This window comes from Mauremys mutica, chromosome 7 (genome assembly GCF_020497125.1).
Source record: "Mauremys mutica isolate MM-2020 ecotype Southern chromosome 7, ASM2049712v1, whole genome shotgun sequence".
Taxonomy (NCBI): Eukaryota; Metazoa; Chordata; order Testudines; family Geoemydidae; genus Mauremys; species Mauremys mutica.
The window spans coordinates 31,718,367-31,736,389 of NC_059078.1; the positions used below are offsets into that span (position 1 = coordinate 31,718,367).

The 18,023-nt window shown below is 50.2% G+C and overlaps 1 protein-coding gene across 7 annotated transcripts; it reads right to left on the minus strand.

Annotated features, from left to right (window-relative positions):
- Positions 1–206: 206 nt before the first annotated feature.
- Positions 207–10,024, minus strand: LOC123374044 (RNA-binding protein 4-like). 7 transcript variants are annotated; one of them, XM_045023458.1, is made up of 5 exons: positions 9,881–10,024; positions 5,007–7,511; positions 4,380–4,450; positions 1,835–3,467; positions 207–1,319 (listed from the first exon to the last, which is right to left on the minus strand). In XM_045023458.1, the coding sequence occupies exon 2, from the start codon at positions 7,451–7,453 to the stop codon at positions 6,515–6,517; it is 939 nt and encodes a 312-aa protein (XP_044879393.1). In that variant the 5' UTR covers positions 7,454–7,511; positions 9,881–10,024; the 3' UTR covers positions 207–1,319; positions 1,835–3,467; positions 4,380–4,450; positions 5,007–6,514. The 7 variants fall into 7 exon arrangements, with proteins under 7 accessions (XP_044879393.1, XP_044879387.1, XP_044879389.1 ...); XM_045023452.1 differs by having other exon boundaries at positions 1,835–5,138; positions 6,496–7,511; XM_045023454.1 differs by having other exon boundaries at positions 1,835–4,450.
- Between the last annotated feature and the right edge of the window lie 7,999 nt (positions 10,025–18,023).

The window sequence follows — 18,023 nt, forward strand, 5'->3', positions numbered from 1 at the left end:
CGCCCCAGAAGCAGCTCTGTGGACAGAGGAGAGAGGGAGGTGAGGGATGGCACGTCCTGCAGCATGAGATCAGCTGGGAGGAAGATTTCAGGGTCTGTGACTGCTCAAAGAGGAGCCCATTAGCAAAGCCAGTAGGCCCTCTTCAGGGACTGGCAGGGAACCAAAGACCAAGGCAGACACGAAATAATCAGCCGCCAGCCCAAATGCTACTTAAACAAGGATGTTTATTAGTTCCAAGCCTCGCCCCTACCCTTGTGATGCTGTACTAGGTGCCACCCACCAATCCCAGAGCCCTATGCTAGGGCGGCACATTTCACTCAAGCCTCGGATAAGGGCTGGAGCCAGGTAGCCAATGGTCACTGATACAGCAGAAGCCAACTTCTTTCAGAGATGCCAGGGTTCTGCAGAGGGGGCTGCCTGTAGTGCTGACGGAGTTCCAACGCGAAATGTCACGGCAGCTTAGCACCAGCTGCACAGAACTAGCAGGCAATCCAGTTCTGGGTCCACTCACAGCTCTGCTGATGCCCCTCAATCCTGGCCCGCAGCCCTCATGCTATCCCAGGCTGGGCTCTGCTTCACACCCCCGCCCCCAGCTCTGCCAATGCTCCTTAATCCCAACCCACAGCTGCCCAGCTATCCCAACCCGACTCCCCCGCTACACAGTTCTGTCAAGGGCTCTCTCAATCCTGACCCACAGTCCCCTGGCTTCCTCTTCCAACTCTGCTGATCCCCCTCAATACCCACCACAGCCCCCTGCTACCCCACCCCCAGACTCCTCTCACACACAGCAGTCAATGGCCCCCAATTACATCCTCCAGCAACACCCTCCACCTCCACTAGTCCATTCCTGGGCTTCTCCTGAGCTGACACTGCCAATCTGGCCCGCTTAGGGGGTGGTTTAGTCCACTGGGGAACCGCAAAACAAACACAACCCATCTCATGTAGCTCCTGTGGTCAAGTTTAACCCAGATCTCTGATTGAGAGAGGCTTTATAGTTACTGCTGCTCAGGGCCCCCTAGGAAGGTAATGTATTCCACTGCTCCAACCCACAAAGCACCGAGGCCTAGGCTTCTACCCCTGCCTTTGGCCTCCACACACACACCTACCAGGAGCAGCTCGCCATGCTCATCCAATGCAGAGAAGCCTGCAGTCCCCACATTCCATCCTTTTCTGCCGGAGCCAACTGCAATTAACAGGGAGTCGAGACTATTGCTGGAGGTACCCGGTGGTAGAGACGTGGTGGTTCTCGTCCCGCACACGAGCTCTGCTGGCCCCATCTCTGTTGCGGGACCTCCCACGTCAGGGATCAAGGAGGGAAGCTGTGGAAGGTGTGGTGTTGGTCAAGGCCCCGGGCTAGACAAGGAAGCAAGGTGACTCCCACCCAGAAGCAGCGGTTCAGAGATCTTTCTGAGGCAGAGAAGAGGCCCAGCCAAATCTGCACTGCCTTGGTACAGAGTGAAGATGCAAAGCTGCCCCCACCAGTCCCACCCAAACCAAAGGCTGCAGGACGAGTCGTATCACCCAGGAGGAAATGGAGACAACCTTGGTCTTTACACCAGAGAATTCCCTCCTGTCCCAACACCCCTAGACGGAGAAAGCCGCCCGTGATGCAAACCAAGCCAGCCCTACAAACCAGCATCCCGCCCACCAGGGGATGAGTTCTCAACACCTTGAAAGATCAATCCCACCCCAAGCACCAATCATGATCGCAGGGAAAGACCTCTCCCAGCTCCTAGCTCCATGCAGCTCTCCCCAGCCAGAGGGCAGAGCGGGGCCTAGGCTGTTTGCTCCCGTCGCCCGTTACCCAGCAGCCAGGAGGTGTGGAGAATCTCACCGAGCAGGGAGCCTTCCGACAGCATCCAGAGCACTGTGGCGGGGACGGAGCTCGCTGCTTTCGCAGAACAAGGGATGGTGGAGTTGGGCTGGGAGGGAGAGAAAGAGAGAGAGACAGAGAGAAGGCCCAATCCACTCTGCTCTAGGAGAGAGTAAGAAGAGAAGAGAATTTCAGCTGGAGGCTTCCCAGCTCCAGGCTTCCTTTCAGTCCTTGTCGCAACCAGGCCACTCTACACACAGATCACGTTGTGGGTGGAATGTTGTGCCAAAGGTCTGGATTTACCTCAATCTGCCCCTTCCTGTTCAGGTTGATGAGGAAGAGGAGAGCGCGCACATTTTGATGCAGTAGTGCCAAGGAACTGAAGCTGGGAACTGTTGGCTGCCCTAGATCTGTATGTTCACCTTAGGGCGCATTCACCCTATATTCAGCCTGGGCTCATGGCACTAGTAGGGCCACCTAACCAGAGCCAAGGGCCTGTATTTCTTCAGGCAGGCAACCCTAATGTTACATAACTTAGAAGATGAAGAATGATCTTAAGGCTCAAGTGCTGGACCGGGAGTCAGGAGACCTGGGTTTGAGTCCCTGCTCTGCCAGTCTGAACTTGGCCAAGTCACTTAGTTGCTTTGTGCCTCAGTTTCTCCATCTGTAAAATGGGGAGAACAGCGCTGCCCGGCCTCACAGAGGTGTTGGGAAGATAAATCCATTCAAAACTGAGGTGCTCACATACTGCGGAAATGATTCACTGCTTTTAAGACCAGAAGGGCCCATTCTGATCATCTATGCTCATCTCCTGCATACTATAGGTCAGAGAATCCTTTTTCCTGCCTCACGCCTGTAATTTGTGAGAGCTACAGCGCAGGTTTAGGAACGACAGCCAGTCTTGACTTAAAGACTCCAAGCAATGGAGAATCCACAACGTCCCTATGTCCACTGGCTAATTCCTCTCGGGGTTAAAAATCTGCCTTATTTCCAGTCTGAATTTGTCTCGCTTCAACGTCCACCGATTGGCTCTTGTTCTGCCTTTGTCTGTGAGATTAAAGACTGTTCTACTCTCAAATCTCCACCCCAGCTGCAGAGTGTGATCAGGTCACTATGGGAACCATATAAAGACCTAAACTAGATTACACCAGTAAGGCAGGAGGCACGTGCTTCCAGAACACCACCTCTCTGTGGCAAGGATTTCTAATACTACTTGACTCAGCACCAGCCAGTGGAGATAATAACCAAACATGAATCAACCCTTGCCCCTTTTACAGATGAGATCCACAGACTTGCCCTGAGGTCAGTGCCAGAACCAGGGAACAGAACCCAGATCTTGTGCTGTCCGTGACAGAAGCACACAACTGTTCCTTCCTCTTGGTGCGCGAGTGAAAGGGAAGGGGGGGACAATCGCGCTTACCTCCTGCTTCATCTCAGGTTGGATTCCCCAGGGGTGTTTAAGGCTCACAGTGGTTAGAAAGAAGAGACTGGGAGATCTTCGGGGAATCCCTCAAGTCAGCTTTCACCTCTGCTAGCAGGATGCTTGGTGGGTCCTCCAGAAATCCTGCTCTTCCCCTGACATGTCAGCTGAGGCCAAAAGAGTTCCTGGTCTGGGGGTTACCTTGATGTAAGATCTCTTTGGGATAGGGTCAATCTAGAATAGATGGGCGAGTTAGAGTCACTAGCCCCTCCTGCCTGTGTTTCTAAAAGGATCTAGGGGCTTTGCATCCTGCCCTTTGGTTTCCCCTTGGCCTGGAGGAGCTTGGGTTAAACAGCTGGCCTTCAGCGTAAAATGGAACAGATTTAAACACAGAGCTCGGATGGCGCACGGCTGCCAGCTCCAAGGACTCTGTGGAGTCAGCAGACTTGATAGTCCCAACAGGATGCCTCAGAAGTCAGGCTGACAAATGTCTGTCCATGAACTGTGCTGAAAGCAGATACCGCGCCCCCTCTTTGGATGCTTATGGAACTAAGACCTGCCCCCTAATGCTCCCCCACGGCCAGATCCAGACCGTTCTGATTGGACGCTCAGAGCAGCTTCCCCTGAGCTGCCAGGCTCTTCCAAATTCTGTTCTTGGGGCACATCACCCCGCAACCCCTTGGTCAGGGGATGGAAGGAGTCTGACCTCTGAGCCTGGGCTGAATGGCAATGGTGCTTCTACAGCCCTTTCCATTAGAGGCTCTCCAGGCACTGAAAGGCTCCCACAGTCACACATGGGGAAACTGAAACAGGCAGAGGAAGTGATCTGTCTACGAGCTCATAGGGGTAGACGCTCCCTGCTCTAACCACTGCACCATTCCCCCCAGTACCCCACTCCCCTGCTCGCAGCATCGTCTCCAACAAACACAGGCTCAAACCCTCATCGGGGAGGTCTTTCTGCCTTACCTCAATCTGCCATGGCCAGATGCCAGAGGGAGACGGTTACCCTGTCGGCTGTTTTTTTCTGATGCTCCCCCCTTCACCTCCCAGACGTGCTGCTGGGGGAATGAAAGGGTCTCTCTATCACTTCTCTCACACACCAGTGGTCCACCTAGTTCTGTATCCCACATCAAGAGAAGGCATTACCCAATGCTGTACCAATGGGGGATGCAATTCCTGGCCCAAGCCGGTGAGCACGTTCTGCCCCGAGTCTGCTCCTAGGAGAGAAAGCAGCTCAAGCTGACTATTCAGCAGCGCAATGGATTCCTATGCCATTGTCTCTGGCAACTGAAGACAGCTACTAAAAAGCAAATGGAGGCAGGGTGTGCTAGCCCTAAGCGGATGCATGCGGGGGGATCTGGAACGACCAAAGCGATCCCCAGGCTAAGATATACATGTGCTAAGGAGTGGGCCTGTCCCTAGATCTTCAAACCCAGTAAGGGCAGGAACATGAGCTAGCCAGAGGACATCACAAAGGGGGGTGGGGGGGTTGGGAGGTTAGGTGGAGCGCTTTAGATGGGTGGAGGCAGCATCCCCAGCAAGAAGCCAAAATCTCTTTGCACATACAGTGCTTACCCAAAGATTTCAACGCAATCTCTGCTGTGGGGAAATTGAGGCACAGGGAGGGGAAGGGAGTTGCTGGAATAGAACCCATGAGTCCTGCTAGCCTTGCGCTCTCACCAGAGGGTGCCCTCTGGACTGCCAAATAGCTAACCCGAGAGCACCAGAAGAGGAAGAAGCGCAGGTAGGGGACAAGGGGAGTGGTATATTCACTCAAGCTTGTAGTGGAGGCTTCACGCTTCCTTCAGCAGGGTGGTGGTTAAAGGCATTGCGCTGTCTTGAATCAGCTCTGCCTGCACCTTTTCAGCCGAGATCCCTTTCCCCCTTACGCCTCCGAGCACCGGGCTGTGTATGGAGAAAAAAAATCAATGGGGGGGGAGAAAGGGTTAAAATGTTAGATACCTGACAAGTGAGGTCTAAACAAACGGGTATGGAAAGGGAAGAGGGGAAGTTGGCCTCAACAACAGGAATAGCAGATAAGGGGCTTGCAACAGGTCAGAGTTACTGATGCCCTGGCTGAGTTGGAGCAGAGGAATGCTGCAGCCAGAAGGCAGGAGGGAAACCTGGGCAGCCTGTGGGGTTGCTAACAAGGCGCTCGCCGTGGGGAGGGCACAGGGAGACGGGAAGGGAAGAGGGTCGCTCCGTTAACCGAGGCAACCACGGTGGAACAGGCAGCGCGATACAGTCAAGCGAAATCGGGGTGTCAGTTTTGCCGTTCGCTAGGCACAGAGGAGAGAGGCAGAGAAAGAAGAGCCGCACGGAGATTTGGGCACAGTTAAAGCGACGCAGCAGCTGATTTGACGACGAGACGCCGGGAAGTTCTGTACAAGCTGTTTAATCATCAATGTAAAAAACGAAAAGGGAAAAAGAAGCCGTGACACGGACGGACTTTGGATGCACCAAAAAAATCCACTTCCTTTTGTAATACTGAGGTACAGAAACAGAACAAGGCACCCCTCCCCCCGCCCTCTGGTCCTAGCTATGGATCTAGAGACACACATTTCAAAACTCCGCTCCGCATGCACAACATGGGAAGACCGCGCCAAGGAATTAGCCAGCAAAAGAGGAAAAAAAAGAGCACTGCAAGTTACAACGGTTAAAACTGATGAGAGGGGAGGGGAATCAAGAAAGGATCAGCTCTGAATTACGAGCAGAATCGCCTTGGCTTTCAGTGCAGGCTTGCAGGGGACCAGTTCGTCATGGTGGGCGACTGATCTTCCAAACTGGGATTATTTTCTTAGCGACCGAACCAAAACAAAAGAGAACATGCGGAAAGGAAACCAGGAGGGAAAGGGGATGAGGGGGGAAGGTAAAGAAAAGATGCATCCTAACAAACCTTGGAAAGTGGGAGCATGAGAAGACTGAAGGAAAAGAAAAGTTAATTTCTTAACGGGGAGGGAGGGAGGCAAACTCACTTCTCGCCAGAGCTACTTGGCCTTCAAAGGAAATCTAGGCTATATATATATATATATATATAAAAAACACACACATAAAAGGTTGTCTAGTTCATATGAGCCTATTTACTGCCTTTCAGGAGGCATGGTAACCTCCATCCACTGTGGATGGCATCAGAAAGCTACTTTAGGGAGGAGTGGCACTCCCTTACCCCATAAAAAACTGTGCCACTAAGGAGTTCTAGGGCTAGGTACTCTCCACCCCATGCCTCCGCCTCCCACCGAAGCTAAGATCTCTGGTCACTTACTGCTATGAGCACAGTGAGATTAGTACGTCTGGGCATACTGAGTGGCATAGCCGTTGCTGTATTTCTCATAGTACTCCCCTGCACTGTAGGTGGCACCCATGCTGTACTGGGAGTAGGTAGCTGCTGCTGCGGCTGCAGCCGCCACTGCTGCATAACCCGTTTGGTTGTACACTTGGCTGTATGTCTGGGCGGCAGCCGCAGCAGCGTAGGGATCAGTATACTGGGCCACCGCAGCAGTCGTCCGCCTGCCCACAGGGCTCCTCTCTCTGTAGGCAGTGGGGGTAGAGGGCGGAGGTGGCAGGGCCCTCTCGTATGCTGTTCTGGCAGTCATCGCCCGGTCGTAGAGCTCATAAGCAAAGCGGTCGTAATATTCCCTGTCATACCAAGATCGGGTTGCATATGGGGTATATGGAGATGGTGGCGGGGGGATGCGCCCCCTGGGGAAGTAGTAACTGGGCAGTGCAGGTGGTGGAGGTGGCACAGAGGTCCCCTTGGTTGTCTTGAGCGAGTTGTTGCTCTTGGACAGTGTTACAAAGATCTTCTGGTCCTCCAGAGGCATGTCGTTGAGGTTCAAGATGGCATCCATGGCTTCTCTCTCCTTGGCCATGTGGACAAAGGCGTAGTTCTTGACAATGTCGCACTCCACCACCTTGCCAAACTTCTCAAAGAGCTCCTTGATCTGGGCTGTGGTGGCCTTGCTGGAGACATTGCCCACATAGATCTTGGTGGCGTTACGGATCTTGGAGGTGGCGTACTCTACCGTCAGGTGGGCCCCGTAGAACTCCTGCTTGTGCAGCTCGCTGATAGCCTTGTGGGCCTCGTCCTCCTTTTCCATGTGCACAAAGGCGAAGTTCTTCAAGATGTCACACTCGTTCACCTGTCCATACTGCTCGAAGAGCTTCTTCAGCTCATCCACTGTGACAGAAGGGGAGACCCCTCCCACAAAGATCTTCACCATGGCAGGAGGCTGCACTTCCAGCCTGCAATGCTCTCGGGAATCACCCACGCAAACTCAACTGAGAGACAGAGGGGAGAAGAGTTACTTCTGGCTTACGTTCAAGCTATCATAGTGATACTAAGTTGGGCTGTCAATCGCAGTTAACTCAAAAAAATTAATTGCACTTATACCAATAGAATACCAATTTAAATGTATTAAATATTTTTGGATTTTTTTACATTTTCAATATTGATTTCAATTACAACACAGAATACAAAGTGCACAGTGCTCACTTCATAGTATTTTTGATTACAAATATATGCACTGTAAAAATTATAAAAGAAATAGTATTTTTCAATTCACCTCATACAAGTACTGAAGTGCAATCTCTTTATTGTGAAAGCGTGACTTACAAATTCAGATTTTTGTTGGTTACATAACTGCATTCTAAAACAAAACAGTGTAAAACTTTAGAGCCTACAAGTCCACTCAGTCCTACTTCTTATTCTGCCAATTGCTAATACAAACAAGTTTGTTTACATTGATGGGAGATAATGCTGCCTGCTTATTTACAATGTCACCTGAAAGTGAGAACAGGCGTTCGCATGGCACTTTTGTAGCCGGCATTGCAAGGTATTTACATGCCAGGTATGCCCCTTCCATGCTTCAGCCACCATTCCAGAGGACATGCTTCCATGCTCTTTAAAAAAATAATGAATTAAATTTGTTACTGTACTCCTTGGGAGGAGAACTGTATGTCTCCTGCTCTGTTTTACCTACATTCTGCATATATTTCATGTTATAGCAGTCTGGGATGATGACCCAGCACATGTTCATTTTGAGAACACTTGCACAGCGGATTTGACAAAATGCAAAGAAGATATCGAAGTGAGATTTCTAAAAATAGTTACAGCACTCAACCCAAGGTTTAAGAAACTGAAGTGTCATCCAAAATCTGAGCAGTCTTAAAGAGCACAGGGATAGACTAGTGGTTTGAGCATTGGCCTGCTAAACCCAAGGTTGTGCGTTCAATCCTTGAGGGGGGCCATTTAGGGATCGGGGGCAAAAATCTCTCTGGGGATTGGTCCTGCTTTGAGCAGGGGGTTGGACTAGAGGACCTCCTGTGGTCCGTTCCCACCCTGATAGTCTATGAACACTCTGATGCAGAAACTACAGAACCCAAAGCACCAAAAATCAACCTTCTGCTGGTGGCATCTGACTCAGATGATGAAATGAACATGCATCATGCAATCCACACTGCTTCATATCGTTATCAAGCAGAACCAATCACCAGCATGGAAGCATGTCCTCTGCAATGTTGGTTGAAACATGAAGGGACATATGAATCTTTAGCGCATCAGGCACATAAATATCTTGCTACAACAGTGCCATACGAATGCCTGTTCTCACTTTCAGATAACACTGTAAATAAGAAGCAGGCAGCATTATCTCCTGCAAATTGTAACCAACCTTGTTGTCTGAGTGATTGGCTGAACAAAAGAAGTAGGACTGATTGGGCTTATGGTCTCTAAAGTTTTACACTGTTTTGTTTTAGAATGCAGTTTTTTACATCATTGTATATAAGTTCAGCTTTCATGATAGAGATTGCACTACAGTACTTATATGAGGTAAATTGAAAAATACGTTTGTTGTTTTTTTACAGTGTAAATATTTGTAAAAAATATAAAGTGAACACTGTACACCTTGCATTGTGTTGTAATTGAAATATATTTGAAAATGTGGTAAACATCCAAAAATTTAAAATAAATGGTATTCTATTGTTTAACAGAATGATTAATCATGCGATTAGGCACAATTAATTTTTTTAATTGCTCGATAGCCCTAATACCAAGCTCTCCAGGGGTTGACAGAACAAAGCTGGACTGGGAATCCTGCGGCTATTTTCCCAGTTGCGTATGGAAGCGGACGGCCTGTGCGGGTTAGGAACTAGAGTGAAACCCGTAGCTGCTTAGCTTTGGCAGCATGCAGGCCAGACACACAATCTGCACCTCCTCCACTGGGGAGGACTCAGCACTGGGACGGGTGCTAGAGAAAGGGGCGGGGCAGGCAGGGTCTCAGCCGCCCTCGGCACCTGTGGCGATCCCAACCCCTCCAGTGGGACAGGGGAGGAGCCTGGTGCCCTGGGCAGGGAAGGGGGCGTGGCTCGAAACCGGGGACGGTGATCCTGAGGGACAGGCAGGAAACGCTTCGCCTTGTGACCAAGCCCCTCGGGGTCTCCGTAGGGCCAAGGGCCTCCGCCTCCCCTCGCTCCACCGTGCTCGCCAACGTCGCCCAATGGTACCGCCCCACCTGAGCGGTATCGCCCCCCGTGTTTCCCGATGATACCATCCCCGCATGCGCACTGAGCACAAACCAGCCCACCCATCCGGCACGCGCGAGCTACGGCGGGACCATGAGCCCTCCGGCTCCTTCCCGCCTGGGACTCACCGCGGAGGAGGGCGGAAGGGCCAGGAGGAGCAAAAAAGCGCAGCTCCCGCTGGAGGCCAACTGTTCCTCCAAAACCACAGAAACAAGATGGCGGCGCTCACTTCCGGCCACCCCCGGAAGTCCAGCTCCAGGGGTAGAAGCGATTAGGGCGCCGCCATATTTGGGTCACGTGATAACCATCGCTCTTGCAGAAAACTAAGGGGTTGAGGGAAAACGCTGCTCCAGTGACGGCGGTCCCCCCCCCCATTCCTGCTGAAGCCGCATGGTGGCGCCACCTTTGCTTCATATGATCAGGAAGCAGCAAGAGAGTCCGTCCCCCTCCAAGACTAGAGTTTGGGGCCACGTTTTGTGCCAGGCAGATCCCCTGCCCCCAGGAGACCTGGCTCAGGTGCTGGGGCTAGCCTCCTTACTCCGCCCAGCTCACTGCCACCAGCCTAGCCACAGTTGCTGAAGAGTTTGGCAAGACAGGTGGCTTCAGGTGTTAGGAAAAGTTACCAAGGCATAACATGACCTGTGGGTGGAGGGGTCACAGCACATCTCCTTGCTCATTGGCCAGTAGCAGACTAGGCTCAGGACATGCTTGAGATGCAATTCTTCCAGTGAGAAACAGCACAAACAAGCAAGGATGAAGGGTTGTTTAGCCTCTCTCTACTCCAGGAAGAGGGCAGATCAGACTGCATTGCTAGAAGCAAGGGAGATACCACTGTCTGGTTGCAGATGCTGGCATACAACAGGGATAGTTTCCAACATAAGAAACACAATAGAGTGGTGAAGCAAGGATGGCTCAGAAGAGCAGGAATGGGGTATGCCGCCTTTTACCTTTAGCTTGCGACCACCAATCTGTCTCTAGGAGCAAGGGGGAGAGGCAGGGGGAGAGAGACAAATGTGTCTCAGATTATTCCATCTTTAGCACACTGCTTTCAAATATGACCCAGGTCAGGAGTGGCTGAATATAGGAATACAGTTACTGCCAGACTGGACCAGATCCAAGCTCCGTCTAGTCCAGTATCCTGTCTCTGGCAGTGGTCACTGTCAAACTGTTTTCCATCTGACAGTCATTCAGTGGCCCCACATGATACAACTTAATTCTCAGCCCCACTCCCACTGGACTGGCAGCCACAAAACCACCACCACTTTTATTAGCAGCCTCAGTTCAAGGGCCAAGGAGCAAAGCGAGGAAAGCTGCCTCCTGGCGGTGGGACACAGAGACAACATCAGTATCCACGTTATCATGTGTCCCAAATATGGCAGCCCCCAATTAACAGATGCCTATAGCTGAACATATGATCTTTCAAGTAACCACAGGTCTGGAGTTAACCTGTTGTTGGTGTCATTAGGCATAGCCCTAGGTAACTCAGGAGGGTGGAAAACCACAGTGTTAATGAAGCCTTTCCGTACTAGGCCTGAATGAACCCAAGTTAATGCTATGTTTGTCCAGAGTACTTCCATGTTTGAACCCTAATCGACCTTGCAGGCCAGAATCAAGAATGGAATGTGTAAAAGCTCCTTATCAGTGCAATACTGGTACTAGGAGACAATAAAGAGGCCTACTTGTGTTTTGCTGAGAGAGGCAGAATAAACAAATCCAAAAGTAAACCAAGCTAACAGCCTTGAAAAGTTACTAACAAGATGAATTGTTGCTGATCTAACCTGCTTAGTGTAATTGCTAGCTATACAATGTGTCTACTATATAGGAGGGGAGTAGAGGGAGGGGGGGAGAATAGTGGGCGGTAATGAGAATGCCTAGCTGAAATCAGGTATAAGAAGGGAGAAACAACTTGTATGTGTGTGCAGGATTTGAGATTGCTATGTCTCCCTTGCACCTTATTTGGGCTCAAATAAACTTTGTCTGCATTCTCCACCTTGGTGTGTTTACTGGAGCGAAGAACACCGGGCAACGAACCACTGTTGCTGTCCTCGAGCATTCTGTGCTGGCAACACTGTGACTCTAAAAAAATAACTAGCCTCTCTCAGCTTCCTTCACAACAGCACTCAAATATGCCTCGCTCCTGAAAACCAGGGCTTGGGTTGTGTATAATGAAGGATTAGTGTTAGTAAAGCCCTTAAAGTGTTGATATGTGCAGTGATGAGCTGCCAAATTTTTAACAACGGGTTCCCTCCTCCCTCCAAAATTTTAACAACGGGTTCCCTCCTTCCCCCCCCCTCGTGGGGGGGGGTCGTGCCCCATCCAACCCCTCATGTTCCTTAACACACACACTCCGAGACCCCTGACCCATCCCCCCCTTCCCTGTCCCCTGACTGCCCCTTGCCGCCCCACCCAACCCCTCCTCTCATTCTCAATGGCCCCCCAGAACCCCTACCCCATACAACTACCCCTTCTCTCTGTCCCTGAGTGCCCCCACCACCTCATTCAACCCTGCTCTTTCCTGACTGCTCCCCAGGACCCTTGCCCCCATTCAATCCCCCTGTTCCCTGCCCTCTGACTGCCCTGACCCCTATCCACCCCCCCACAACCCACCCCCTCCCTGCCCCCTTACCACACTGCCTGGGGACCGGGTCCACTCTGCCAGGACCACGACCGGCGCCGCGGGGCCCGACTCCCCGGGCCGGGTCGGCACCGGGGCCCGACTCGCCGGGCCGCTCGGCCCGACTCCCCGGGCCGGGCCGGCACCGGGGCCCGACTCGCCGGGCCACTCGGCCCGACTCGCCGGGCCAGGCCGGCACCGGGGCCCGGCCGCTCGGGCCGCTCGGCCCGACTCCCCGGGCCGGGCCGGCACCGGGGCCCGGCCGCTCGGGCCGACTCCCCGGGCTGGCACGGGGGCCCGGCCGCTCGGCGGCAGCCGTGGGGCCCGACTCCCCGGGCCGGCGCTGGGCTGGAGGGAGCCGCGGTCTGGGACCGGGAGCTGCTGAGCCAGCCGCACCTCCCCTCCCCCTCTGCGCCCCAGCTTACCTGCTGGCTGCCTCCATGCTGCTTGTTCAGGCTTCCCGCGAACATCTGATTCGCGGGAAGCAGGGGAGGGGGAGGAGAAGGGGGCGGAGCAGGAGAGGAGTGGGCGGGAACTTTTGTTAAATTTTGCAGCCCTTAACAAGCGGTTCTAAAATGGCTGCTAAATTTAACAACGGGTTCCCGCGAACCCGTGCGAACCCGCTGCAGCTCACCCCTGGATATGTGTCTAGTAGTATCGTTTTTAAAAATAGAGGCAGGGCAAAGAGAAGCAACGCGATTGGTTGAGAAAGGTTCCAGCCCATATGGTAAAAGGGGAAGAAAAAAAGATTCACCCTTAAGAACTTTGGTTGGGGGTGGGGGAAGTTTTCCCTGGTTCCAAAGGTTTGTAAACTGCCCAGCTTATTCCCCGGGGTTCACCCAGCCACCATTCTGCAAATGGACAGCACTACGGAGCTGTTAGCACGGCCTGGGGACCTTTGCAAGGGGTGGGAGATCTGTCGCCTCCCCTCCCCGCCGGTGTCAAGTGAACCGCAGCGTGGGGCTACAGGCTCAGAGCCAGGCCAGCCTTCCCCTCATCTCCCCTTTGCTAGTTCGACACCCCTCCCCCAAACTCATCTGCTAACTGCCACCTCGCTGCTCCCCGTTCTCCTCTCCTGCCCCGGGGGGCACTCTCCCCCTCCCCCAGCTGAGCGGGGGGGGGGAGGGGCCGCCTCTCAGTCACTCACCGGGGAAGCCCCGGATCTGGCGTCACGCACCACCAGCTACTTCCGCTCCATACCGGAAGTCTGGCACTTTTCCCCCTTGACCACTGGTGCCTGAGCCCTCCCACGGTAGCGCCATGTTACCTGGGTCATGTGATCAGAGGACTTTTTTTTTTCTCGCGTTCACGAACACACACTTTAGTTTCCCTCCCCGTCCCTACACAATGGAGGTTCAGAGTGGAGGGGGAGCTGTTGGGGATAATGTGGAGCGAAATATGTCATAACATCCTGTTGGCATGGTGCCCACCTGGGATGAAATAAGTCACTAGCACACAGACCTGCAACGCAGACTATGTCTTGCAGCATCAATATGGTGTAAAATAAATCACTGGCCCATGGCACCACAGCATGAAATATGTCACCACACAGCATCAGGGGTGTGTAAAATAAGTCACTGACCTATGGCACCACAGTATGAAATATATCAGCACATGTTGCCCACATGACATGAAATAAGTCATTGGCTTATAGCCCTACAGTGCAAAATATGGGGAAAGCTGGGAAAACGAGACCAGGAGTTTGAACGTCACCTCTTCTCTGTGCCCCATGTGAAATATGTCACCACACAGAGTCAGGGTGGTGTGAAATATGTCACCACTCAACAGCAGCCTGAGCTGAGTCACCGATCCATGGCAACAGGTGTTAAATACATTACAGTTGCTGGGCCTCAGCCCAGTTCCCAGCAGGACAGGTTTCCCCATCACACAAATCCTTCACTGCAAATCACCCACACATCATCATCACCGCTCCCAGAAGCTAATGATGTAGCTGTGCACCCAGTTACACCAGAGTCCTGCTGAATCAAGGCTAAGACATCTCTGCCTATTAATTATTATTACTACTACTACTAGTAGTATTGTAGCACCAAGGAGGCCCAATCATGGACCAGGACTTCAGCAGGACCTGTGCTAGGCGCTGTAAAAACACAGAACTAAGAGACAGTTCCTTCTCCAGAGAGCTGACAACCTCAGTGTAAAACAAGAACATAAGAACAGCCATACTGGGTCAGATCAATGGTCCATTTGGCCAGTATCCTGTCTTCTGACAGTGGCCAATGCCAGATACTTCAGAATGAATGAACAGAATAGGGCAATTACAGAGTGATCCATCCCCTGTCATCCACTCCCACCTTCTGGCAGTTGGAGGCTTAGGACACCCAGAGCACGAGGTTGCATCCTTGATCATTTTGGCTAATAGCCATTGATGGACCTATCCTCTATGAACTTATCTAATTCAAGAGACTACAAGATGGAGACAGATAGGGGAGTACAACAGGTGGATACAGATGGACAGATGGGAGTACAAGGACACAATGAGACAATATTGCTCAGCATGATAGGCTGTAGTCTCAGCACACTAGCAGCCTAACCATTGCCAAGTTTTCTGTAGGACTCACAGCAGAAGAGAGTTTTAAGGAAGGTTTTAATATAGGATAATGGAATGGAATGCTAAACTGTATTGTACTGTTCTGCCAGTACACTGGCAGGGGGCACTGTGCATAAACACCTGATTTAAAGCGAACCTTAGGTATACCTGCAAGACCATTAAAGGATCTCATGATGAACACACCTGGTGTGTATAAACAAGCTCTCTGACCAGTCCATATCTGGTACAGAAAAACATGACATGGTGTCAGAAGTAAACTGAGAACAGAAACAGAAGGAAAACAGCAACAAAGGTTGCAAACAGAAGGGACAACGCAATGAAGGTTGTAGGATCTCATCAGCATGCCACTCTTCAATGCCCTCAGAGAACTTCAACTTTGACAAACATTAAGAATGGACAGACTGGAAACAATATTTTGCAAGATTTTGCATTGCTACCAAGCTGCACAAAGAAACTGGAGATGTACAGGTATCATCTATATTTTATGCTATACGAAAGCAAGCAGAGCATATCTTTAAATCCTTTTAAAATTTGGTTTAAGAAAGAGCATGTTTCCATCAGAGAATTCAAGAACCAGAGGAAAATGTTGAATCATTTATAAGAGCTCTGCATACGGTAACTGAAAACTGTGATTTTGGGAATGCAAAACATGAAAATATTAGAGGCAGGCTCGCTATTGGGTTAACAGGCAAAACCTTTACAGCAGCTCCAATTAAAAATAGATCTAACCCTACACCAGCTATTCAAATTGCAAAACAGTCTGAACTGGTGAAACAGCAAAACCTAGAGCAACTTGACATACCTGAAAAACCTGAAACTAGCTTAGAAACTGTAAACAGACACTTGGGCATTAAAAGTTAGTATCATAAAACCCCTGAGTCAAGGAGAGAAAACTCCCAGGCTAAGGCTATGTACACACTACAGCTTACGTCAGTATAAGTTATGCTGCTCAGGGGTGTGAATAAGCCACCCTCCCCGAGCGATGTATGTTACACCAACCTAAGCACTGGTGTGGACAGTGCTGTGTCTGTGAGATAGCTTCTCCCACCGACATAGCTATCACCACTCATGGGGGCTGAAGTAATTAAGTCAATAGAAGAGCTCTCTCCCATTGACTAAAGCTCTACCACAGCGCAGCTGCACTACCGTCTAAGAGGGACAAATTCCAGTCTACGTGCATAAAGTGTGGAAAAAGTCATATCCAAAGAGTTTATACATGTCCAGCCAGAGGCACATGGTGTAATACAGGGGTTCTCAAACTGGGGGTCCGGACCCCTCAGGGGGTCACGAGGTTATACCTGGGGGGTCACGAACTGTCAGCCTCCACCCCAAGCTCCGCTTTGCCTCCAGCATTTATAATGGTGTTAAATATATAAAAAAATGTTTTTAATTTATTGGCGGGGGGTGGGGGGTGTCACATGCATAGGCTTACTATGTGAAAGGGGTCACCAGTACAAAAGTTTGAGAACCACTGGTGTAATACATATAATGAAATATGGACATTTTACAGCTGTTAGCCACACCAAAGCAGTCAGGGAGTTGATTCATGTTAAAGACAACCAAGAGCAATTGTTTCTGGGATCCATCACTTGTGATGAAACAGAACCTATCTGGAGAGTGAAATTGACTATTCATGGAAAGTCTATTGACTTTAAAATTGACTCAGGAGCTGGACTCTGACACAGCTCTGACTAGCTCTGGAGGTATTTTGGACTGCATTGGGCCAGTTCACCACAGAAACAACTTACAAAGGCAAAAACTATGCATTCACAGTGCATGTGGATCAAAGGATCAAAGACCAACAACTTTTTCAGCCGCAGTGTGGCAGCCATAGAGGGCCTAGTGAGAAAGGTGGAAGAACTTGATGGACGACTTTATGATATTGGACATTTGAAAGGAGATCCAGTACAAATCAACTTAAGAAACAATCCTCAACCATACAGTGTACAAGCATCCGTACCAGAGAGACCATGGAAGAAACAAACTGCAGATTTATGCAAATTTAGAATTAATTATTTCCTGGCCATAGTGGACTATTTTTCCAGGTACATAGAAATAATATACTTGACAGACATAACATGTCTCAGTGTTATCGAGAAATTGAAGTACACTTTTGCTCATTTCAGTATTCCAAAACAACTAGTGATGGAGAATGAATCACAATTCACTGCAGCAGAATTTAAATCATTCCAATCGAAATATGATTTTGATCATATTACTAGCAGCCCACATTACCCACAAGTGAATGGAGAGGCTATGACAGTTGTACAGACAGCCAAGAAAATCCTACAGCAGGAAGATCTAGTCCTCACTCTTCTGAGTTACAGATCAACACCAAAAGCAGCTACTGGATATAGTCCAGCACAATTCCCGATGAGAAGACAATTCAGAACTATTGTTCCAACTTTGGAAAAGAACCTATCTCCAAAGTGACCAGACATGAAGAGAGTAGCCAAATTGGATGCAAATGCTTAAAGCACTTATGAACACTTTTACAACAGATGTCACTCATTTAGAGAACTGCCAGGTCTATAACCTGGTGACCATGTTCGTGTCAAATTAGATGGAGAAAAAGGAAGGACAACTCCAGGTGTTGTAAAGAAAAAAAATTCAGTGTCCAGATCATATGTAATCAAGCCTGACAGTGGAGAATGCAACAGAAAACATCAACATCTACAGTTTGTTCCTCAGAATGAACAATCAACAGAGTAAACTCTACAGATGGCAGATGCAGAACAACAACAAGAAGAAGACTCAAGGATTCCAAACTAGCCACAGCCAGTTGTTGCAGCTAATGGACAGCCAGAAGACCAAGTTGTTATATATTCAGGTTGTGTAATTAGAAAACCAGTATGATTGAGAGACACTTAACAGACTGATACTGAATTTCAAAGACAATGTGATAGTGTAAATATTGTAAATGTAGGAAAGTGGAACTTTAGTTCTCCCACTAGGTGGCACTGAATGTAAAATACCATATTTAAAGCTAAAACTTAGGCCTGGTCTACACTAGTCTGTTATTTCGGAATTAGCTGAGTTAATTCGGAAAAAAAAAAAAAAGATTCCGTCCACATGACCAAACCGTTTT

Excerpts from the sequence above, each read along its gene's own strand:
- LOC123374044 (XM_045023452.1), bottom strand. The coding sequence starts at position 7,453 with ATGGTGAAGATCTTTGTGGGAGGGGTCTCCCCTTCTGTCACAGTGGAT.